We start from the raw sequence: 24502 nt of genomic DNA on the forward strand, positions 1-24502 counted from the left end.
CCAGATCATTGGCCTAGTTGGTAAATGCTTTGGCCTCCTTAAATTGTTAAGAAAATTTCTTCCTCTGCTCTCTCAGGTTCATAGGAAAATCACAGTGCAGGCAATAATTGGCTCTCGTCTTGTCTACGCCAACGTGCTCTATCTCGGACTCCCAGAGTATCTTCTCTCACGCTTACAAGTAGTCCAAAACTTGGCTGCATGAGCCATCTTTGGCTTCCATCGGAGAACCAGTGCAAACACCCTTCTGAGAACTCTTCACTGGCTCCCCATTCGTAAGCGCATTGTTTTCAAGACCCTTCAAGGCTCTCCATGACTCAGGCGCCAAGTACATTAGAAGACGGCTGGCCTTCTACCATCCATCGAGATCGCTTAGGTCATTTGCGCTGGCCTTAGCTACTGTTCCTAGTATAAGGCGCGCCCGCATTGGAGGCCGCTCTTCTAGTCGCCTGGCATCTCAGTTGTGGAATACATTGCCGGTCTCGCTGAGAAAGATCGGCACTTTGTTGGCCTTTAGAAAGGAACTCAAGTCCTGGCTTTTTGTTCAGTAGTGCGTGGCATCACCAGCCTGCCCTCGGTCTGTATTGGGTTTGAAGCGCCGGCACACTCCTCGGAGTAGCTGAGCGCTATATAAAACACGTTATAACATAACATAACATAACAATAGGTCTACAGTTGAGATTTTGGCTCTAAAACCTGCTTGCAATGGAGTTAGTACCTCACGGTCTTCCATCTAGTCCTGGAGCCTACCTAATAGTACCCTCCAATAAATGTTTTGTTTAACATCAATGAGGCTGATTGGCCTGTAGTTCGCGGGCTCAATCGGGGATCCTATTTTATAAATAGGGACAATCTCCGCGCCTGCCCAGGTGAGCGGCGCTGTAAGGCCATGCAATATTGCATTAAAGAGTGATAATAAATATGGGGCCCACACCGTCTGCTCGTATTTAAACAAATCTCCTGGGATTCTGTCCAAACCTGGGGCTTTGTTAGGTTGAAGCTTTGCTACAGCAGATAATACCTCACCCATAGTACACGGGGATGTATCCCGTAAGGATTCAAAGTTAAAATCACACACCTGAGCCGTGCTACTACTTGTATCAATGGACGTACTTGAATATAGTTCCTATAGATGCCAGGCTTTCTCTTCAATGTTTGGATCAATAGCGGTCCTACCCTCATTTTTCTCCATGTGAATCAAGTTCCAAAAAGTTCTGCTTCCCAATCAGATTTTGCTTTTATAGTTATTCTCTTAAAAGCGGCCCTGGCTTCCCGAATATAGTCATTGTCGCCCCCATTAAGTGAGAGCAACATGGCTTTTTTTGCTGCACTACAATCCCTGTTATACCAGGATTTTTTATCGCTGCTGGATTTATGGTTATTAGGCCCACTATTGAAAAAATAGTCCGCCAAAATCCTGACCATTTCCTGGTGGATTTTTCCTAAGTCACTCATTGGGCCTAGAGTCAATATGTTATCTGGTGAAAGGCTAACTTTCTCTAGCAAGGGTATAATACTCGTGTACAAATCTGACATGGTTTCCGGCGATTTATTTTAGCCCAACGAATTCGTCTCCCTCCTTCGACAACGACCAAATTGTTTTGTTGCGCGTTATTGCAAGCTCGACCTATTCCCCCCATCTGGAAATTTAGCGTTACAACCAAAGGGTTGTGATCACTTTCACAGCGTATATAGACGCTGAAATTGGCCACATTATGCCAGATCTCTACACTAAGGAGAAAATAGTCAATTGTTGAAGCTCGGCCAAGCCTCTCAAAGTGTGTATCAACTCGCTTTATCTTACACCCTAGATGGGAACCCACCCATATACATAACCCCCCCCGATGGTCTACCCTTTGGTCCCTTGACTGCCGCCTCGCAGAATGCCACAAACCCCACTCTATATTGGGGGACTACGGCCCAAGTTTCCTGAAACAAGCAGATCTCATGGGAGTCAATATAGTCCCCTCAATCAGGCTGATCTAATTTAGCCACAAGACCAGCAATATTCCAGGATAAAAATCTTGAGCCGCCAGCGGGAAGTTGTTTGTCACCTCCATGATTTACCTCCGTTCTATCCGCCAATCCCTGGATACCAATTCCAATACTGGCTGGCACTAATCCCGCTAAACATTGGTCAACACCACCACTACCACAATTTGGTGCTTTCATATTAGTAAGGTTCCCCACCTTCCCCCCTGTGTTAGACAAAGGTTATTTTCCATCATTAGTAACCCCCACTTCATTATTAGGGCACACATGAAGGCTTAGATCCCCACGGCCTACATCCCTAGGAATAACACTTTTCTTAGGCATTATGTCCAAACAGTTGGCGGTAGGTGCCAGTCAATCCATCATGTCCAGGACACTAAATCTATTTCTTAGTGGCACAGGTGACAGTTGTCCTCTGTTCCCCCCGTCTACTATCTTGGACGGTACAGACGGCTGCCTAAGCCTGCCCCTGGTCCATTCATTCTGACCAAGATTAGGTGTGTTATCTGGTGGGATGTAGAAGTAACTTAAATCACGGATCTGAATGGTAGAACGTGGATATTTTGTAAAATCCACACAAACATGCACCACTGCTCTAGGATCCTTAAAGTTGATAACAATACAATCCCCTTCTATGTTTTTTAATGTGCACCCTACCCAACTCACTCTTCTCACAAAAAGAATCTGACATTGGACATCTCTAGGAAGAGGTCTATTGTTATTCAACCAGTGAATTGTTTTTTTTTTTTAATTGGGCGTAGGATTCAACCTTTCCATGTTCCAATTCTGGGACACCAGTCAAAACAGCAACATATGGTGCACAATCAGTGGGTAGATCTAAGTGCGGGTAATGTTTCTTTGTGTCTATCCCTACATAATCTCCCTTGGGGGTTGCACCCACTTTCTGGACCTGGGCTGCTCCCAACAACAATTCCCCATCTGTGCAATGCCTGTCACATAGCGCCTCTGGGCCCACTAAGTTACTCATATCCCGTGCCTCATCCCCCACTACTGTGGGGACCATCAATTTGCCTTCTAATAGATGATCTGTCTTTTCAAGTGAAATTTGTTTCTGCGTCTGATGTCCATGGCATGTCCTGTGAAAGGGAGAGAGGATCTGAGCAAAACAAAGTGCTCAACAGCTCCCCTGAACCAGTTGTATCTGGTCCCCCCATGCCCTACACTTGAGACAAAGGAAAATGGTGTATAAAAGAAGGGGCTGTGAACCCATGTAAATATTCTTGTTCTTGGACTTGATTCTGCCAGGGGCGTGCTGCTGCTGGGCCCCAGGGGAGGGCTTGCCTCCCTGGGCCCTGTCTTACCCCTGGACCTGGAAGACCTATTATTTTGGACCCTTCTGCTTTGCTTTTTCATCACAGGATCTTCAAGACTTTATCCAGCCTTTCTGCACCCTGGGAGCGCTGTGTTTTTCCCCAGGAGAGGGAGAGGCTGGGGGCTGAGCAGCCCTGAGCTGCAGACCCTTTGGGAGGGTACCCCCATCTTGGGGATTCCCCCGTGATGCCAGCCTTGCGGGTGCCCACCCGCTTCTTTTAATTTTAGTGCGCATGTGCCCACCCTGTGTCTTTGCTGGCCTTTCTTTTGATTCGTCCTCGGATGCCCACCCTGTGACTTCGCTTTATTTAGCGGGTCCCCACCCCGCATGTTGCCTGCTTCATGTGCCTTTAAATGAGAGCGGGTGCCCACCCCGCGTCTCACTGCCGCAGCCCGAGCCACGAGAGAAATCTCCCCTGGGCCGCTGCCTAGTGCAACCCGAAATACAGGCTCAATTGCCTGTTTGTGGGCGGGGCCGAGGGTGTCACTTCCGCCTTCCATTAGCCGGGAAAAGGTGACCCAGAAGTCTGGCCATTGCCCTACGGGGCTCCCGTTGCAAAGGGGGAGCCCCGCGTGCCACACCAGGATGTTTATGCCAGGCGGGCTCTCCTAGGAGGAGCGAGAGCCCTGAGTGCCACCGCACTCAAGAGGAGTCCCGGGTCCCAGGAGTGGGCCCGGGTGAAGAGAAGCGGAGACCGGAGTCCTGCCTCAGAGTCCCGGTGAGTGGGGGCTCCATGTTTTGTGCCCTTCGATGTACAATGCGAGTGTTGTATTTTGAGCAGCCCTGTCTTGAGGCGGGCTGCTCCAACAGTGGGCATGTTTCTTTTAAGAGACCATTGTTGCTCCAACAGGTGACATCTGTGTTTGAAGAGCCCCAGAGGGACCCGTGCTGGTCTCCATGTCTGGGGCCATATCAAGGCGCATTGTTGGCGCCTGGGCAGCCCCGCTAGCGAGAGGGCCGCCCCAACCACAGGGGGCATGTTTATTCCTAGAGCCTAGGTGGCTCCAACCAAGGGGACATATAATTGTTTATAGGGCCAGAGGGGCCCGTGTCCTTTCCCCAGTGTTTGGGGACATGTTTTTTTTCAGAGTCAGATGGCTCCAATGTTTGGCACATTTATTTTAAGGGCCAGTGAGAGCCCATGCCGCATTTTAACTTTTCCAGCTGCCAAGCAAGTAGTGGGCAGCTGCAACGTTTAGGTCTTCCTTAACTTTGGGGGCATGTCTGAGTTAGGAGTGAATTGCACCCCTTTTCCCCTGACACTCACAGCTGCACAGCACTTAGTGGCAGCTGCAACATTTAGGCCTGCGCAGAGTGCCCACCCTTGACTTTTCGCTGCTTTGGCAGCGCGCCCTGACTTTTGGGACACAGGGCATTTGAGCCCCCTTTTGAGATGGCCAGTTGGCCAGGGGGACTGGGTGGTAAATAGGGCACCAGGCCCTGATGTGATTTATGTGCTAAATGTCATTTTGGTGCTAGGAAATGTAATTCATGCAGTATGTTTTAGGCACCCTGTGTTATACCTCTAAATGTGCCTTTTTGATTTTGAGGTTGTTTTGCATATCATGATTTATGCTAGTGAGATTATATTTCACTGTGATTTACCCCCCTAATGTGAGTTATGCTTAGGAGGTTAGGGTCTTATGTGTTTACACTTAAGAGAGGATTGCATAATGTGTTTATGCTGGTGAGGTTGGCGCAGACTGTAATTCACGCCTGGTGGAATACTGTGCATAATGTAGTTTATGTTACAGGCTGATGCTAAGTACAGTGATTACCAGTGGTTACTGGTTGTAAGTTTATGATCTGTTTTACTTTTACCAAGTTCACTTTGTGATGGTTCTGACAGTGGTCCATGTGGCCCTGTCATGTGTATATAATCCCTTGTGAATAGTGCCCGTGCCAGTTGGCACAGTGTATATTATGTGTTTACTATTCTAATGTGTTATGAGAATACAAAGGCTATTTTTGATATAACCTTGTGCGGAGTTCCTTTTATAGTGTGCCTGGGATGTTGTTGCTGTGTGTGTGAGCAAATGCTTTACATATGGCCTCTGGGATAAGCCTGACTGATCTTGCCAAGCTACCAAGGGGGTGAGCAGGGGTTATCTTTGGTGTGTAACTCCTTTGCCCTGACTAGAGTGGTGGTTTCTGCATGGCCTTGGCGCAAGCCTTAGCCAACCATAAATCTCATTTCTAACAACCACCATAACTGTGGTTGTGCTTAAATAAAGAAAACTATTTTCCTTAAAGGAAAAGGGGCTCTGTTAAAAAAAAAAGAGTGTTGAGATTTTAAAAGTTTTTCTGACAATTGACAGTGTTCCCCAGGACCACTGCCAACCCTCCCTCAAACCTTTTATAACATTTACAAGAGGCAATGAGCTCAAGGGGAATCTCTTCCCTATTGCAAATTAGGTATCACCCCCTTTGAGATGTTGGTATCTGATCATTGGTTTGCGACCACACTTGCATTCACATACCTTTGCTACATTCCTCTCCGACTCGTACATTTGATATGGACAGGCTCACAAACTCCCTTTTGCAAGTTAGAATTAATTTTCTGACTCGTAAAAGGACACAAACACAAGCCCTTTTGTAGTTGTAAACCCTGTGTTTTTGCAAATTGCAGATTTTGAGGTTGCAAAATGGTTTTGCACATGATACCCGCAATCCCCTTTATGTCTACCATACTTTCAAGCGATGGCTGCAAACTGTGTGACCAGGAAGTGCAAAATATCCTTAGGGACAAAAAGTAAAAATCATCCACCCTGTTTCCTAGAATATACAGGCTTACTTTCTTGTATAAATATTTCAAAGTGTGCTTAAGTGCCTTCTCATCATTGTGCGGTTGACTGGAAAAATGGAAAACACCAGAGGTAGTTGGAGAGACAAAGCGAGAGGAGCAAGACTGCTAAGACAGACTGCAGCACTGTGAGTACCTCTTTTTGCTAAACCAATTTTTTTAAATTTTTTTACAGCCATCAAGGCTTCCATTTAGAGTATGGTTGAAGGAGGAACTGGTCTAACCCCACCAATGCACTACCTTCCGACTGATAATTACCTAGCGTTGGTGTAGTAGGAGACACTATACAACTTCCATCAGAATTGGGCTGATTACGTGATTGAATTGGAATTTTATTAAGTGTGCAGTTACCCCAGAGCATTGGGTACTCACAAACTTTCTCTCGGGGGGCCAAGGCTAGAGCAAAAATAAAACTGTGACAATGAGGTTGAACACAGGGCCTGCAGCGGACACCTTGATCCACTGAGCCACCAGACACATATCTCTCTCTCTCTCTCTCTCTCTCTCTCTCTCTCTCTCTCTCTCTCTCTCTCTCTCTCTCTCTCTATCTCTCCCTCCCTCTCTCCCTTCCTCTCTCTGTCTCCCTCCCTCTCTCTATCACTCTCTATCCCTCTCTCTGTCTCCCTTCGTCTATCTCTTTCACTCACTCTCTGTCTCCCTCTCTCTCTTGTCTCTCTGTCTCTCTCTCTGTCTCTCTCTCTCTCTCACTGTCTCCCTCCCTCTCTCTCTGTCGCCCTCCCTCTCTCTCGCTGTCTCTCTCCCTCCCTCTCTCTCTCTCTCTGTCTCCCTCCCTCTCTCTCCCTCTATCTCTCTCTCACTGTCTCCCTCCCACTGTCTCCCTCCCTCTGTAGCCCTCCTCCTTCCTTTGCCTTCCTCCCTCTGTCTGTCTTCCTCTGTCTATCTCCCTCCCTCAGTCTCCCTCCCTCTGTCTGTCTCCCTCTGTCTGTCACCCTCTGTCTCCCTCTCTCTGTATCCCTCTGTCTCCCTCCCTCTTTCCATCTCTATCTGTCTCCCCCTCCCTCTCTCTGCCTCCATCTCTCTCTGTCTACCTCCCTCTGTCTCCCTCTCTCCCTCCCTCTCTATCCTTCTCTCTCCCTCTGTCTATGTCTCCATCTCTCTGTCTCTCTGCCTCTGTATCTACCTTTATCTGTCTGTCCCTGTCTCTGCCTCTATCTGTCCCTGTCAGTCCCTGTCTCTGTCTGTCCCTGTCGCTGTCTGTCCCTGTCTCAGTCTCCCACTCCATCTCTCTGCCTCTGTCTGTCTCTGCCTTTATATGCCTCTGTCTGCCCCTGTCCGTGTCTCTGCCTCTATCTGTCCTGTCTCTATCTCTCTCTTTCTCTATACCTGTCTGTCTCTGCCTCTATCTGTTTCTGTCTGTCTCTGCCTCTATCGGTCCCTGCCTCTATCTCTGTCCCTATCTCTGTCTCTCTCTGTTTCTTTTTCTTTCTCTCTCTGTCTCTCTCTGTCTCTATCATTGTCTTGCTCTGTCTGTCTCTGCCTCTATCTGTATCTGCCTCCGTCAGTCTGTCCCTGTCTCTGCCTCTATCTAGCTCTGTCTGCCCCTGTCTCTATCTGTCTCTATCTGTCTCTCTCTCTATCTGTCTCTGCCTCTTTCTGGCTCTGGCTCTATATGTCTCTATCTGTCTCTGTCTCTATCTCTATCTGTCTCTGCCTCTATCTGTCTCTGCCTCTATCTGTCTCACCTCACCCGGCTCTCACTCCCTGCTGCCCTCCGTCACCTTACCCGGCTTTCACTCCCTACTGCCCTCCGTCACCTGACACGGTTCTCAGTCCCCGCTGCCCTCCGTCATCTCACCCGACTCTCACTCCCTGCTGCCCTTCTTTCACCTCACCAGGCTCTCACTCCCTGCTGCCCTCTGTCACCTCACCCGGCTCCCAGTCCCTGCTGCCCTCCGTCACCACATACAGCTCTCACTCCCTGCTGCCTTCCGTCACCTCACCCGGCTCTCACTCCCTGCTACCCTCCGTCACCTCACCCGGCTCTCACTACCTTGTGCCCTCTGTCACATCACCCGCCTCTCACCTCACCCGACTCTCAGTCTCTGCTGCCCTCCATCACCTCACCCGGCTCTCACTCCCTGCTGCCCTCCGTCACCTCAACCCAGCCCTCAGTCCCTGCTGACCTCTGTCACCTCACCCCGCATGTGTGTCAGCTCGGGCTGAGACAGCTTCCCGGGCACACACAAAGCTGCACCAGAGTACTTCACAGGTCTTTGAAAGACCATTTACTTGTTAATGAGGCTTTGTTGTATTTCACCTCTTCTTAGCGCCCCTGCAGCTCCACTCTGACTATCACTGGAATCGCCCGGCCCTCATAGAGCAGTCTCTGAGTCCGCACTGCTGCGATTGGCAGTGTTTGCTGACACTTAAAAAAAACAAAAAACACAGGTACGATGTCTGCAAGGTCTGCGGGCCGCCAAGGCAGGCATGCCGGGCAGCTGGCGGCCCACGGGCCGTACTATGAGTACCCGTGCCCCAGAGTGTGTTTTTGCATTGTGTAGAACTATAAACACAGGCAGTACACAGCTATAAAAATTTCAGAGAAAAATAAGCTGATGTGAATAAATAAGTTTTCATTTTTTTCAAATAAGAAAACAGGATTTTTTTGGGTGAAGCAGCTGTAGGAAATTTTGTATCTCGGTCTGTTCCTTGTTTACACCTGGAGTTTAGCTTGCATATTCAGCAGAATGTCATGTGCTGGCAATCAAAGCTGCAGGAAGAAAACTTGAGTTACGCAAAGTATTGCAGTGATGATTTCGAAGGGAGACCGAACAGCAGCAAGGAGAAATTCTTGCTGGCCCAGGCGGAGTTACGAGTGGAATTATTTCAGAATTGGCAATATAGGGCAAGTTCAGTTTCTGGTGTTGGTGTCTCTTTTCTAATGTAGTCTCTATTGTTATCTCTTCTCTCAATGGTATCCCTGTATTCCAGAATGGTTGTACTGAATTGTATGACTCACGTTCTGCTGGTTCTTTTGTAGTACTGGTCAGCAGGCGTTTGGTTCTGGTCTTGCTGTGCTCCTTATTTATTTATTTATTTATTTATTTTATTTTATTCGATTTATATAGCGCGTTATAACCCAGGGGTCTCTAAGCGCTTGTCAGGTAAGCACAGCAAAAATTCCTAAAGAAAGCGCAGCCAGGAATTATAGCCCAACCCAGGCCTTCTGGAAAAGAACCGTTTTCAGCTTCTTCCGGAAGGACATCAAATTAGATTCCTTCCGCAGACCCGCCGATAGATTATTCCAGACTGCTGGGAGAGTATTGGAGATGGTGCGGCCACCCACTGTAGCCAATCTGAAGCGTGGTTGGGTAAGAAAAGTTGCTTCAGCAGATCTTAACAACCTATCCGGTTTGTATGGAGTCAGGTGGGTCTTAATATATCTTGGCGCCTTTCCATAGAGCGATTTATGTGCGATGCAGAGCCCTTTAAAGAGCACCCTCTGCCTTATTGGCAACCAGTGTAGCTCGCGCATAAGTGGGGACGCATGCGAGCTCCTTGGTTTCTTAAAAATGAGCCTGGCGGCATCATTCATCACCACTTGAAGTTTGTCCAAGAGTTTTTGGGGCAGACCAAGATAAAGCGAATTGCCATAGTCCAACCTTGATAGTATCATTGCGGACACCGTCCGTCTCAAGGTGGAGAAGGACAATAAAGGCGCAATTTTTCTGAGTTGTCGGAGAAGGCCGACACATGTTCCTACCACCGTGGTGACTTGCTTCCGCATGGATAGTTTATCATCCACATAGATGCCTAGGCTTTTTACCTCCACTGCAGGTTCTGGGGGTGGCCCAAGTTTCCTTGGCCAAAGCCGGTCGTGCCATGGATTGCCAGCGATGGTGATAGGTAGAACCTCCGTCTTGTCCGGGTTGATTTTTAAAGAGTTCAACGACATCCAATTGGCTGTATGTTTAAGAATGTTTTACAGCCTTGCTGATGCCCCAGGAGCATTATCCATTTGGATAATGATTTGGGTGTCATCAGCGTAGTTATATACCTGGCAATCCATTTGATTGAGGAGTGAAATCAATGGTTGGAGATATATATTAAATAGGAGAGGCGACAGGGCAGATCCCTGCGGCACTCCACAAGAAATTGGTGTTGCAGTGGAGAGCAATTCTCCCAGCTGTACTCTTTGCGTCCTCCCTTGTAGGAAAGATGCAAACCAGGCAAGAGCTGTGCCCTGAATGTCGAAGTCCCTCAACCGCGACAGGAGTTGTTTGTGACACACGGTGTCAAACGCCGCGGAGAGGTCTAACAACACCAGGGCACCGGGTATCTTCCTGTCTGCCCTATTCCTGAGCTCATCAAGGATAGACAGCATGACCAGTTCCGTGCTGTGATTCGCACGGAACCCTGATTGATTTGGTTCCAACAGACCATTCCTTTCCAGATGGTCGGAGAGATCGGACAAAACATGCTGTTCTAGCACTTTGGCAAGGAAAGGAATCTGGGAGATAGGCCTGAAATTTTTCAGGCACTTCACGTCTGCCCCAGTTTTTTTTAACAGAGGGATCAGTTGTGCTTCCTTGAAGGCTGTCGGAACCTTGCCTAATACTAAAGATGAGTTCAGGAGAGCCAGGACCTCTTCTTCTATTCCTGGCATGACCAGTTTGAAGACTTCAGGAGGGCAGGGATCAGCCTGGGAGCCAGACTTGACTCGCCCCATAAGCAGGGACAGTTCATCCTTCGCAATCAAGGGTAGGGTGTCCAGAGGTCTGTCCACCAGCTTCTTGGCCGGGGTGGACTGTAGGGGGCAGGCATGCAAAGGAGTACGAGCAATTTCCGAGATGAGGTCTGTGATTTTGCTAGTGAAGAAGTCCTGAAACCTCTGACAGTCCTCTAACGTGAACTCCGGCCTCTGGTCTTTTGTTTTCCTGAGTTCATTTAGGACTCGAAAGATTTCTTTTTGTGGATCTTTGGCTGTAATGATCCTTTCCTCATAGAACTCAGCCTTCCTAGCTGTTATTGCCCGTTTATAGGTCGCTAGTTCTAGCATATAGAGACTTCGCGCATTAGTGTCATAGGCTCTGCGCCAAGCTCTCTCCGCCTTGCGTAATGCCCTCTTCTTCTCCCTTAGAGAGTCATTATACCAAGGGGATCCCGAGCCTCTGTTTACTAGGTTGACCCTTCGTGCTGGCGCCACATAATCTGCCGCCCTTCGAAGTCTATCATCCAAGTTGCTACAAAGAGCATCCGGATTCTCATCCAGAAAAATCTGGGGTGGATTCGCTGTGAGGTGTGCTGTCATTTTGTCTCCATTAATGTTCTTCCATTTCCTCACCAGCCTCTGGCCTTCTACAGGTTTCGTTTTTTGTGAGTTCATCAGGAGATCTCCTTTCACTAGAAGGTGATCCGACCAGACACAAGGCCTCGTGATTGTCAATCCCTGTGCCGGAAGTGACGTCCACACCAGATCAAGCGTGTGACCTTTCACATGTGTTGGCCCCTTTACATGTTGGGTTAGACCTAGCGATGATAATGCCTCATCAATCTGGCTAGCCTGCCCTTCTCTCGGGGTACTTTCCCAGTGATAATTAAAGTCTCCCAAGATGACCATATTATCGTACCTCGAGCGCAGATCCTGCACTAATTTCAAAAAACAGGTCTGGGAACTCCGGTATGGCCCATGGAGGACGATACACTACCAGGACTGTCAGGCAATCTATCCCCAACATCAGTTTAACACCGAGGACCTCCACCCCTCCCAAATTTTTTGCCAAGATAGTTTCTCCTCGCATGCGGTCAGCAAAGAAGAGTGCCACCCCTCCGCCTCTCTTCTCTCCCGCTCTATTACAGTATAGGACCGAAAAATTAGCCGGTAAGGCAGCCACAAGATCCGGTAGCGAGGATTCCTCCAGCCACGTCTCCGTGACCCCTAACACGTCAAATTCCCCGTCCTCCAGTAATGAAAACACCTCTCCATTATGTTTTTGGAGGGAACGGGTATTTAACAGCCCGTAATGCATGACCCCAGCTTTGTGCGCATGAGGCCATCCAGACCCTTTCTCCTGAGCCCTCCACAATCCTTCCTGTCGAAGTAGGGCCGCAATCCCCTCCTCAAGAGATGTACTAATCAGATTAACTTCCAAAAGCTCACCTCTGTCATAGGTGATGCGCGAGCCAGGGGTTCTGGCCCCGGGTCCCGTCTGGTCATGGATGGGCATAGATGGGCTCGCCTCTGGCGAGCCTCCGGCGTGCCCACGGCGCGCCCGCTGCGCACGTACGCTGCACGATTGCATGTGGCAGGTTTAAATGGCCTCCTGTGAGCCTATCGCGTCAGGCAGCAGCTAGCCTGCTAACAAAGATGTCTGCCGCAGCCGGCACTACCTCACCCAAGATGTCCCCTACAGGCAGAAGCAGCTAAAGGGCCGCTGTAACAGCGGTGACTTTCTCCTATTAGAATGCAAGCAATGTCCTAGAAAGCCCCGTTACCCCCACATAGAGCACAGCGAAATTAAGCGAGATTTAAAACTGCTGAAAAGCCGAGTAAATAAAAATTAAACTATCCTGTGTTACAACATCTAGTCAGAGACTCTACTTACCACATTTTGGCGAGGAGTGCCTGCCGTCCAGAGAGTCTCGGCGTTGTGCCTGATGTTTCCTGCTTTTCTGAGGCTGATCAGATTGTTCAGAGGCGCTGCAGCAGACGGACCCAACCAGAAAACGAACCCGGTGATGTCGATTTATCATTTTTTTGAAGTGTGACATCAGAAGAGGTTTTGGGAGCGATCCAATCCTTAAAAAGTGAGTTTCTCATGTAAAGGTTTCAAACGTAAAAACTTTTAGCTGGACGTTCTATCCATCGGTGATCACAGCTCATAGCAACCAACAAGTGAATGCAGATGACGCGCTAAGCAAGCGTGCAGCGTGCGTGTCAAGCCTTGTTCTCACTCAGCGGCCATCTTTACCAATATCTTCAACGGAAGTGGCGTTTTGGACACTTTATGCTTTGTTGTTTAACTGTTGAACTTTGACACTCAGCAGTAGAGCGTGGATGGGTTGAATTGATCCATGCTTGTAGGGGATCAAGACTAAAAGGTATTTTATTACAATTCACCTTCAAATTTTTAGATGTGTTTTCTCTTCTTGAATATTTGACAATCTCCTACTTTATTCTAACCTCCTGTGAAGCATTTTTAAAGCCTCGCCCATTGTTTTGGTTGTGATAAAAAGTAATTAGACTTGCTGAAATATTTTTCTTCTGATAAAGACCTACCATTGTCTCAACAAACTGATTATGGCAAATCAAATGATTATTACACCTCCTCCTACTTTCTTGAATGAGCCAGGAAATACTTCAATTCAATGGGAAGACTGGTTTATAATGTTCGATAATTATTTGAAGGCACTTGATGGCCAGGAATTTTCTTCAAAGCGGAAGAAAGCAATTTTATTGAGCGCTTTAGGCAAGGAGGGGCAAAGGGTTTTAAGATTTTTGCCTATTGCTTTACAAGCGAATGGTCAAGCAATTCCCGATGAATACAAGGAGGCGATTTGTAGGTTAGAGGTCAAGTTCGCTAAGCAAGAGAATCTTGTATTGCACGGCTACAAATTTTATACTTAAAAGCAGAAACCAGAGGAACCTATCAATGATTTTGTCACAAGGCTGAGGACATTTTCTATAAAGTGCAAGTTTGGAGCTATGTGTGAGGAACTCATACGGGATCAGCTCATTGTTCAGTGCCATAACCGGAAGATTCAAGAAAGGTTATGGGCTGCAAAGAATCCCACGCTTAAAGTGGCGATAGAACTTGCTCAGGTTATTGAGGAATCGGAAAAATGCATAAAAGTCATTGAGAATTCTAGAAAGAAGTCCATGGAACAAGAAGTTTTGGAAGTTTCTGAGAAAACTTCTGACCACGAATCGGATTATTCAGTGGAGGAGTCTGTTGCAGTAGTTAAAAATAAGTTCAAGTCTAATTTTAAGAAATCTACTAGTAAGTGCTGCACAAGATGTGGCAGCAACTCTCACACCTCGGAGGCGAGATTCTGTTTTGCCGCAAATAAAGAGTGCTTATAAAAGGGTCCGCATAGGACATTTTTCAAAAATGTGCAAAGCTAAAAGCAAACAGAAGGTAGGAGTTGTGGAGGACTATGGCAGTCATGTTCCCCAAGTGAAGAACAGATTATTAGTCGTCAATGATACGGATGTTGGGAGTCTTGATGACACCAGACAAAATAGACCAAAGGCTGACTTTAGAATAGATGGATGTGACATTTCACTCATGGTGGACACTGGGTCACGTTGGACTATTATTCCTCAGTCTACCTTCAAGAGGTTGTGGAGTGATAAATTGTTATTGCAATCTGACATTTCTCCAAAAGGGGAAACTATTGACATTGTGGGGTACTTTGATTCTGATATAATCTTCAGAAATAGGTCAACAACTGGTAAAATCTATGTTTCTCTTGATGGTCCTCCCATTTTAGGGTGGGTACATCAATTTGATTTGTCCATTATCATTAATCCTAGAGCTCCTGAACAAGTTATGGTGTTGGAAGATGATTCTGGTCAGAGACTCTACTTACGACATGCTGGAATGCAGAAAGTTGGATATCAAGGTGGCGGTAGGTGATGCTGAATGTGAATGGTGTCCCAAACGGAAGAAGGTGAGGGATACTGGCGGACCCGAATGCATGCATGTGCATAGCCTTGTTGAAAAAGATTATTCCATGTCATCATTGTAACAAGATAGGATTTTTGAAAAGCAAATGGAGTTTGAATCCAAATCAAATAAAATGTGATGGTCAAATGCAAAATATTAATGTGATGCCAGTCAACATATGTAAATGCATAGACCCCATAACTCTAAGATATACTAAGCCCAGTTGATGCAGCCAAATGTAAATGATCTGAAGTTTAATGTGAATCTGAACTGTAGTGGATGCTAGACTGCCCACAGCAAGATGGCCACACCTCAGTTCAGCTCTGCCAGCCAGCACTTGCAATCCGATCGTAATCCTGCCACCCGGCTGCTGAAACACTCCAAATTTAAGTGCTGAGTGCGGGAGTGGCGTGGGCGACCCACGGAATTCAGAGATTGGACTTCTGAATAAGACGCTGTGGCTGGTCTCCTTCAGTCTGTCGAGCTGCCGCCATCCTCGGTAACAGTGAAAACTGAATATCAGGTGACATTGTTGTGAAAGCATTTCTGTGTAGGGCCTTCCTCCATCCCATTTCTGGATAACTCTGGACCGCTAGATGGGCATAGCCATGCTGAAAAAGACTACTTCATGTCATTATTGTAACAAGATAGGCTTTTTGGAAAGCAAATGGAGTTTGAATCCAATGAAATAAAATGTGATGGTTAAATGCAAAATATGAATGTGATGCCAGTCAAAATATGTAAATGCATAGACCCCATATCTCTAAGATATATTAAGCCCAGTTGATGCAGCCAAATGTAAATGATCTGAAGTTTAATGTGAATCTGAACTGTAGTGGATGCTAGACTGCCCACAGCAAGATGACCACACCTTAGTTCAGCTCAAATCATGTACTGCACCGCTGTGCTACTTCAGAGAGTTCTCCTGCATGTAACGAGCCCTGGTTCATGAGTCCGTGATTGCTGACAGCCTTCCTAAGGATAACCAAAGTGAAATTAATGGCAATTATGGGGAGACGGACTGCTCTCAAACATGCCTACATTTTGACTCCAGGCACTCTCCTAAGCCTGCCGGAGACAATGTCGGACCAGGGACAAACAGTGGGATTCCAGGGCACGACTGTCCTGGACGCCACGCTGGCGGCATGCAGCACAGCATTCAGCCCATACATGGAAAGCTAGTGTCACTAAATCTGCATCTAGACCACATGTGCACAAAGCTTGACAAACAAACGGCGCACATCACAGCTGCAGAGCAGCAAATCTCTACCGCAGAAGATGACCTACAGTCAGTGAGCATGAAATGCCTGAATATGGAGAAAGTCCTGGCAGTCATACAGGCCAAGAAGGAGGATTTAGAAAAGCGCTCACGTAGAAACTTCTTGCGTATCACTGTCATTCCGTAATCCAACAACGTGGGTAAATGGAGACTTATGTAGAAACACTCCCCCAGAACTGTTTATCCCTGAACAGTTGTCACAGCTGGTGGTGGTAGAGAGAGCACGTCGGTCTCTCATGATGCATTCGCCTCCGGGTGCACCCCGTGCCCAATAATTGCAAAATTGTTAAATTATTGTGACTGTGAGACAGTGCTCAAATTGACACTTGAGAAGAAGGAAATCATGAATCAGGGCCATCACATTGCTTTTTTCCTCTGATTTTACAGTAGGGGTGCAGGCAGCACACAGTGAGTTCTTACTCATCAAGAAATAGTTTCGAAAAGGTGACATTTCTTATGTTATGCTTTACCCATCGCACCTCCGCGTAGACTATCATGTAACACAGAAAATGTTTGTGAATCCACAGGAGGCCAGGAACTATCTTTAGACCATCACCGAGAAGCAACGAGATCAGCCTGCAGAAGACATTAATGAAGATGGAAGCTGACTTCACACTTTAGAGATGGCACTTTCCACTAGTCCATACAAATGATACAAGAGGTGCAACATGTGTGGGGATGATCGTGGAGCCCCTGACCTCCCGGCAGTGAGCCCTGCCTCAACTACGCTGACTGGAACACTTTTGCTTACTGTCATAGCCACCTCTGGGCACCTGGAGGAGTGCTGTGAATCTGGTGGTTTTTCAGGGAGAACACCCTGTATGCGACCTATGTATTGTTGACTGAGGCGATGCTTATTGTTATGTTTTTGTTCATGTTTCCCCTGTTTTTTGATCGTAGGAATGTCTTTAGCGTGGTTGGGTTGCTGAAGTGGGTGGTGTGTGGGTTGGTTGATTGTTGTTTCAGAGACCACACAAGTGCAGATTTTCATTATCCTCTGTTTCTATTCATTGCACACACATTACCCTGAAATGCAATACAATGCTGGCCCACACGTAGGCCAAATGGATACATCCAGTGGACACATAGCCCTCGTAAATTGGAACATATGGGGGCTTAATAATCCTTGCAAAATTCTTCAGTGACTCTCCTATTTGTTCAGGCATCACATATAGATTGCTTTCTTGCATGAAACGCACTCATAAGCCACACAGAACTTGCTTTTGGGTCCCTCTGAGCGGCTTACCAACTTGCTTCTTCCTATTCCTTACATTCCAGGGGAATAATTATTTTGATAAAAAAAGGGGCAGCCTTTATGGTAACACACTCCGCAGTAATTACCCTGTGCTATTGCATAGATGCCCTGGTAATCTCTGTGGAACACCTGCCCCTCTGTTTAATACATATCACCCTAATGTAGATGATCCTGGATTTTATATGACCATCTGGCACCACATTCATACCTTCCCTCTGATTACCATTATTGGGGGGGCATTTAAACATACATATAGCCCGAGCTTGACTGATCAGCTGTGGCTGACTGGCACGTTAAGCATTCTGCTAAGATTGTGCGAGATGACATAGAGGAATATGGTATTGTGGATATATGGAGACTCTGACACCTGGCTCAGTGTGAGGGCATGTTGGTATAATGTGTACATGGATCGTGGTCTCGCTGAGACTATTGGTTGGTTACCAGAGAGGTTAGTGCCTGGTCAACAGAAGTTACTCATCACTCCAAGACATTATCCGATCATGCACCCCTGAAACTAGTACTCTCAATTTCCACTCATACCCCAACCAAATTCATGTGGCAGATCAGGTGACGAATCTACTGTATCCCGTGATAGACTTCGACTAAAGATGAATACTTTGATCAAAATGCTGGAGCTTGGATACAAAGCTTACATAACAGAAGTGGGATGCACACAATGCACAGATAGATAAATAGTTTGCCTTTGTATTTGCTATTTCTATTCACTTTGAATTAGACTAAAGAAGGCCTTTATAAGGTGAATATTGATTTACGACTAAATTGAACAATTTGAGTTTATAATTTTGCTAATCTGGAAATAAACCATCATTTTTGTAAATCCACGCCTCTTTGTCATTGTTGTGGAGCCTTGAATTTGCACTGATTTGAAAGGTGCAAACAACATCCGCCGCTGCTTCACCTGTAACCTACTATCTTCAATAAACCTACAATTTATTGACCTACATGAACTGGCTATCTAACTCCTGCTTACCAAGAAGGAATCTTCAATTCCATCAGAATGTCTTTAGTGCAACAGAGTTGAGGGAGCTTCAGCATACATATTTAGAAGTGATAAAGTGCTCTCAATCTGCCAGATAGATTTCTTGCACTGAGCTCACAATCTAAGTACATTTTTATTGATAGCTTACCTTAGGCGCCGCTTCATTTTTCTTTTCCTCTTCAGAACTCTGAGTTGGTTCTGATTCCTACATAGAACAATTGTGATATGTTAATAATTGTTTATTAGACATTGCATGCAGCATTCGAATTTTTCAGGATTCTCCCCAATATGTCTATTGATATCAAGATAATATAAGCACACAAACAAAAACACCGCAAATGCTTTTACATTTTTTTTATTGTTTTAATAACATAACAGGTATAATACCATAACTTTCAGAAAAGTTATGATTACTTGAAAATAGTCATTGTGTGATTGAATCATATTTTATTTTATGAATATTTCTAAAATCAGGTTAAAGTCAAATAGTTATTTAGACAGCAATTTTCTGATTCTGGGAAATGGCAAAAGGTAATTGTAGCATGCTTAGGCCTAAGATGCAGGGAAGGGAAGGATGTGTCGCATTTCACCGGCTTTTAGACCAGTCCAATGATAAGGGCTGCAGAGTAAATACAACACCATTGTATAGATAAAAGACCAGTTCCACAAGAAGGACTCTCGAGTCAATACACCATCATTGTATGGACAATGGGCCAGTTCTACAAGCAGAACTCCAGAGACAACACACTGCCATTGTATGAATAATGATGTTTTCCCCTTATTTTTGGCCAGTTCCCACGGTTGGTGCAATAGTGGCTAAGGGCAGTGCAGGAGGCTGGCTTCTGCATGCAAGAGAGACTCAGCGTGGGGGAGAGAAGTCTCATCAATGTTATCTGAGGTATGTTCCCCTGCCATTCCTTCAGGGGATCCAATCTGATACTTATGCGTGCCCCTTACTATAAATACCCCAGCCTTCCCAGCAGTCAGGGAGAAGTCCAGGGTTTCCAGTAGAAGCCCTGATTGCTGTTTCTCTTTTCCCAAACAAGTGTGAAACAGGGCAAAGAGGGGCAGTAAAAGGTTTTGGAAGGGGGTGCACAGAGAAGGAGAAGGCCAGGGTTTGCACTGGTTGGTCCATTTGTTGAACATATCCTTTCACAGGAACCATATGGAAACCAGCCTGGAGTTGAATAAAAGAGGTCAAAAGAAAGGAAGGTTGCACCCTCGCTGGAAAGAGAAAGCAGGACATTATTTCCAAAGAGACATTAAAGAGTGAAGGGAAAATACATGAATTAATCACCTTATGATTTACAGATGAAGGCAATAAAGACCAATGTGAGGTTCAGCAGCTGTTGTGCCAGCTGTTATTCCCAGTTTGCTGAATTAAATTAAAAGTACTCTCCTGAGATTGTATATATATTTTAGTACATCAATGTGTTAGTTGGTGAGTTTGGTTGTTAATGTCTAAGGATGAGCGAGTTTGTGTTTCCATAGACATGGAAGATGTTCTTACTCTATTTAAGCATTTACTCTGAAGAGTACCCTTCACCTTAAACACTTAAATCCATTTAGAATCTCCTTCTCCCTAGACTGCTCCCTTTGATGTAATAACGATCTTCCATCTTAACATGAACACAGTGCTTTAAATTATCCTGTAAAATAACACAACGGCAATAGTGGCGAAGGATATCGACAGAATACATTTTCCTCAAAAACAGAGGCCATGTCAGAATCGGGAGCTGCACTACAACATTTCCTTGTGCACTTACACCTACACACAGACACACACACAGACGTGTACACACACACACGCAGACAAGGACACATACACATGTGAACACATACCACGCTACTACAATTTAGGAAAGAATTGAATACTCATCTCATCAAATAACACTACATCACAGTCCATCACCTAGCCACAACCCATCTTCCTTTGCTATTACTCACTCATTTTATTCTTTTCATCGACCATATACAGCGCTCCACAGCCTTTTGTCTAGGTGTGAACTATACCATAAACATACAGATACACACATATACAGCACTTCATACATCATGGGCAGAATTACTGTATGCTCTCACACATACCGGCAATTCATGTTCTCCTCACACACAGGAAACACACAACTGAGTCAGCAGTACCCTGTACCCCCAATCTCAGAACAGTTACAGCTGAGCTCTGCACAACAGCACACATTGCCCTTAGACACAGGAAAGGGATGGCATGTGCAGGAGCAGCATGGACCATTTACATAGAGCTCAGATACTCTAGGGCAGGGTTTTGATCCAGTTTTTTTCTTGTTTCTCAGGGAGTGTACTCAGAGCATCCCTGCATCCTTCCTTCAGCATCTCTGTGGAGATTATTGTGCAGCAGAAGGTACTAAGTGATGTGTATGGGGAGCAGGGATAAAGTGTAACAAGTGAGTACAGATTATTGTGCACTGGGGGCACATAAGTGCACCACAGCGGTGCACTAGGGGATGTGATGTGTATTGTACATTGGGAGTACAGACTTTTGTCCACTTGGGGCACATAAGTGCACCACAGCGGTGCACTAGGGGATGTGCTGTGTATTGTACATTGGGAGTACAGACTATTGTGCACTAGGGGCACATACGTGCACCACAGCGGTGCACTAGGGGATGTGCTGTGTATTGTACATTGGGAGTACAGCATATTTTGCACTGGGGGCACATAAGTGCACTGCAGCGGTGCACTGGGGGGTGATGTGTATTGCACATTAGGTGTACAGAATATTGTGCACTGGGGGTACATACGTGTAACACAGTGGTGCACTAGGTGATGTGCTGTGCATTGCATATCAGGAGTGCACAAGGCTATAGAATACAGAGGCACAGAAGGGGCACAATGTGCTAGGCAATGGGACACATGGTGATGTGTAATAGGATGCACGTGTTGATGTGAAGTGGGTATGCACAGGGTGATGTCAGGGAGGTGTCAAGTGGTTGGCAGCTCATCCTGAACTTCTAAAAACAAAAAGCAGGGCATGTTAAGATGCTTGTGGCTGACATTTTGGTAAACAAAAAAAGATTTTCAGCCTTTCTAAGCATTAACTTGGGGGAGAGGAGCGGAGAGTTATAAATGGACATATTCCCAGCTTAAAATATGCAGAGCTTTACCAGATAACACATAAGTGTTCAAATAGACTCACAGCTCTGTGGTACCAGAGAGAATCTGATATGCATTCTTACACAGCTCCAGCCGACCCTATGCATGTGTGACACCTGTTGGGTGTCAGAGGTTATTTTAAGTTCCTGAACAGATGTTGGAGGTACTTATTTCAAGCCCAATTTGGTTAACCCAATTTTCAGAAATTCTGGGGATCTCTATATTTGCAAAATATTCCTGGATCATTACTTCCTCTACCTGATATTCCGTAGAGTAAATTTTTTCAAAATGTTCCAGGAAGATCCTAGAGATCTTGTCACCATCCACCTCCTCCAGTCCACTCTGAGGGTCTCAGATTTTCACTATCACTGATGACTCGTGCCTCTTTCTCGCAGAGTTAGCCAGTAATTTTCCCACCAACTGGCTGTCTTCGTAGACCTTTTGCTGGAAGGCTTTCGAGCTATTTATCTATTCCACAATAAAAAAATCCCGTAAAAGAGCTTTAGCCTGTTCTAATTGACTCGAGTGTTGTTGGAACTGTAGAGCATATTCGTTCTCTACGGCTGACTGAAGCTTAGATATTTTTAGCTTTCTTTCATTCGCCTGGGCACTAGTATACGCGATAATCTGGCCGCGTGCTGCTGCTTTAAATCCGCCCCAAACTGAAAAGGGTTCAGCTGTATTATCATTCATTTCAAAGAATTCTGTAATCCACTCTCTGAATCCTGAAACCCATTCCTGATTTTGTAGCAGGGTGCGATCCAGCTGCCACCTGGGACACTCCCCATCCACCCCTCCAAATACTAGCTCTAGTTCTATTCTGCCGTGGTCAGAAAACGGATTGCATCCAATCAGAGTTCTTGAGATCTGAAGAGATCTAGATATTAAAAAGAAATCTATTCTGGATGCAGTCCGAAACTGTTGGGAATAGCATGTAAAAGATTCTTTTTCTACGTTCCTGCAACACCAGGGATCCCTTAATTGATACTCATGTAAGTGTGCTTCAAAAAAACATTTTGTTTTAGGTTTTAACTGCTTCTTTTTCTTATTAGAAGTGTCCCTTATCAAATCTTGAATATAATTAAAGTCCCCTCCTAGAATAATCTGTCCTGGGGCTCCCCTTAAAACTTCGTAAATTTCTGTCAACCCAGAAATATCATCAAGTATGGCGCCGTAGTAGTTCACAAAATGTTGTACTTTCTCTTGCAATTTTGCTACAACCCATAGCCACCTACCCTTAGAATCTCTTTGAACCTGTAAAAATTCCCAGGGCAGATTCCTCGAAAAGTAAATAGCGACCCCTCTCTGGGCCACCCCTGCTGATGAAAAAAGGCATTAGAAAAGTATCTTGGGATAAACAACTTAGGGGTATTAGACTTCAAATGTGTCTCCTGAAAATAGACCACCTGGGGTCTAAAAGATATTACCCATTTCACAAGAGCCCCGTACTTCTGTTTATTTAACATCCCATTAGCATTAATTGACAGGATATTGCATGTATTAAATTTAATCTAAAAAAGGTCTTTTCCTTGTTAAGTACCTACCATTAGACATCGAGAAAATGCTATACCTATGGCACATATTCCTTTTTACTGCATTTACCGCCCCCTCCCCCACCCTACCCGGGAATGTGGAAACTCCCTTCCCTTCCACATTCTTCTTACTTCTTCTGTTCTGGGTGTCTTGCAACACCCTAAGTGACCCATTAATCTGGGACCGCCCCATTCTTACTATTGTTTAAGATTAACGCTAGAAAACACACCTCTTTTACCCCCCCAAAAGGGGGAAAAAAGAGAGAAAGAGAACAAAAGAGAAGAGAAAGAAAAGAAAAAAACAACTCAGAAAGAGTAAAGCATTGCAAAACCAAAGGTTATTTTTTTCAGGCCCTGGCTCCTGAAGAGATCTCCTTAAGAAGAGATTGTGCCTCTTCTAAGTCGGTAAACAAGTAAAATTTTCCATTGACTAGGACCTTCAACTTTGATTGCTGCGCAATCGAGGCTTGGGCACTATTTGCTTTAAATAGATGAAGAATTTTAACAAATTCTTTTCTTCTTCTTGCAGCTACCGCTGTCATGTCAGAGAAGATCCTACATTTTGTTGTTTCTGACACCGAAAACTGACGTTGTTGATAGGCTCTAGAAAGAATCCTCTCCTTGATGCTATAATCAGCAAAATTCAATAAAATAGTTCTTGGAAATGTTGAATTTGCAAAGCGCTGTGCCGGGACCCGATGAGCCCTTGTTATAGTCAAATCCCCCTCAAATTCAAGTAGAACTGTATGCTGAATAAAATAATTAACCCTCTGAATAGTGTTGGAGCCTTCTGTTCCTTACGGAACCCCTACAATCCTTAGATTTGATCTTCTAGAGTGGTTTGCAAGCTCCTCTAGCTTGTTTTCAAGAGAGTTTTTCTTCTTGGCTGCCTCCCTAGCTTTCCTCGTGACCAGGTTCATTTGATCTTCGAGGGCAGAGATCCTTGCCTCTGCCTCCTGTAGTCTATTAGGGAGCGCCAACATTGACTCCTCAAATTTGTCCATTCTTGAATGTAAGGCAGCTATCTCCACTTGCTGATTGTTTTTTATTTCTCGGATATCATCAAGGATTAAATTCAGCATTTTGCGGATATCTAACTGATATCTCACCTCAGATCCCGGGAGGCTGTCTTTTCCTGCCAGAAGATCTATGTTAGTACTCATATTTCTCTCATTAGGGCTCAGCTGCACATCGTCTCCCTCTACTCCTTCTACCCCAGATACTCCGCTTTGAATGTTCAGTAATTGAGAAGAATCTTGCGCAGAGTCCCCCTCATCCACCACCTCTTTTGTGGAAATTAGGGGAGATTGCGGTATAGATAAGAGCAGAGGTTCAGGTCCCTGGTCATGGCAATGTGTCTTAGACTTTTTTGTCAGACCAGAGCCTTCGGGCAGTACAAAGTTAGCTGGTGAGGCAGCAAGGGTTCGGGCTATAGGGGATTGTAAGGGGAGAGACTTCGGAGTGGTTTTCTTTGCACAGAGTAGGCAATCTCCTCTAATACCACTCTTATTTTTGCCCTCTCCGGCCTGAGGTGGTGTTTCTGAAGCAGACA

At 45.7% G+C, this 24502-nt stretch overlaps 1 protein-coding gene across 1 annotated transcript in view; it reads right to left on the reverse strand.

Moving 5' to 3' along the window:
• LOC147701192 (uncharacterized) overlaps positions 1–24502 on the reverse strand; it is a 339006-nt gene that overhangs the window by 104689 nt on the left and 209815 nt on the right. Inside the window, exon 17 of the mRNA XM_086929317.1 lies at positions 18438–18494. Within this exon, the coding sequence (XP_086785443.1) occupies positions 18438–18494 (57 nt within the window). The remainder of the gene's footprint in view (positions 1–18437; positions 18495–24502) is intronic.

Source organism: Lissotriton vulgaris, chromosome 7 (genome assembly GCF_964263255.1).
Source record: "Lissotriton vulgaris chromosome 7, aLisVul1.2, whole genome shotgun sequence".
NCBI classification, from domain to species: Eukaryota; Metazoa; Chordata; class Amphibia; order Caudata; family Salamandridae; genus Lissotriton; species Lissotriton vulgaris.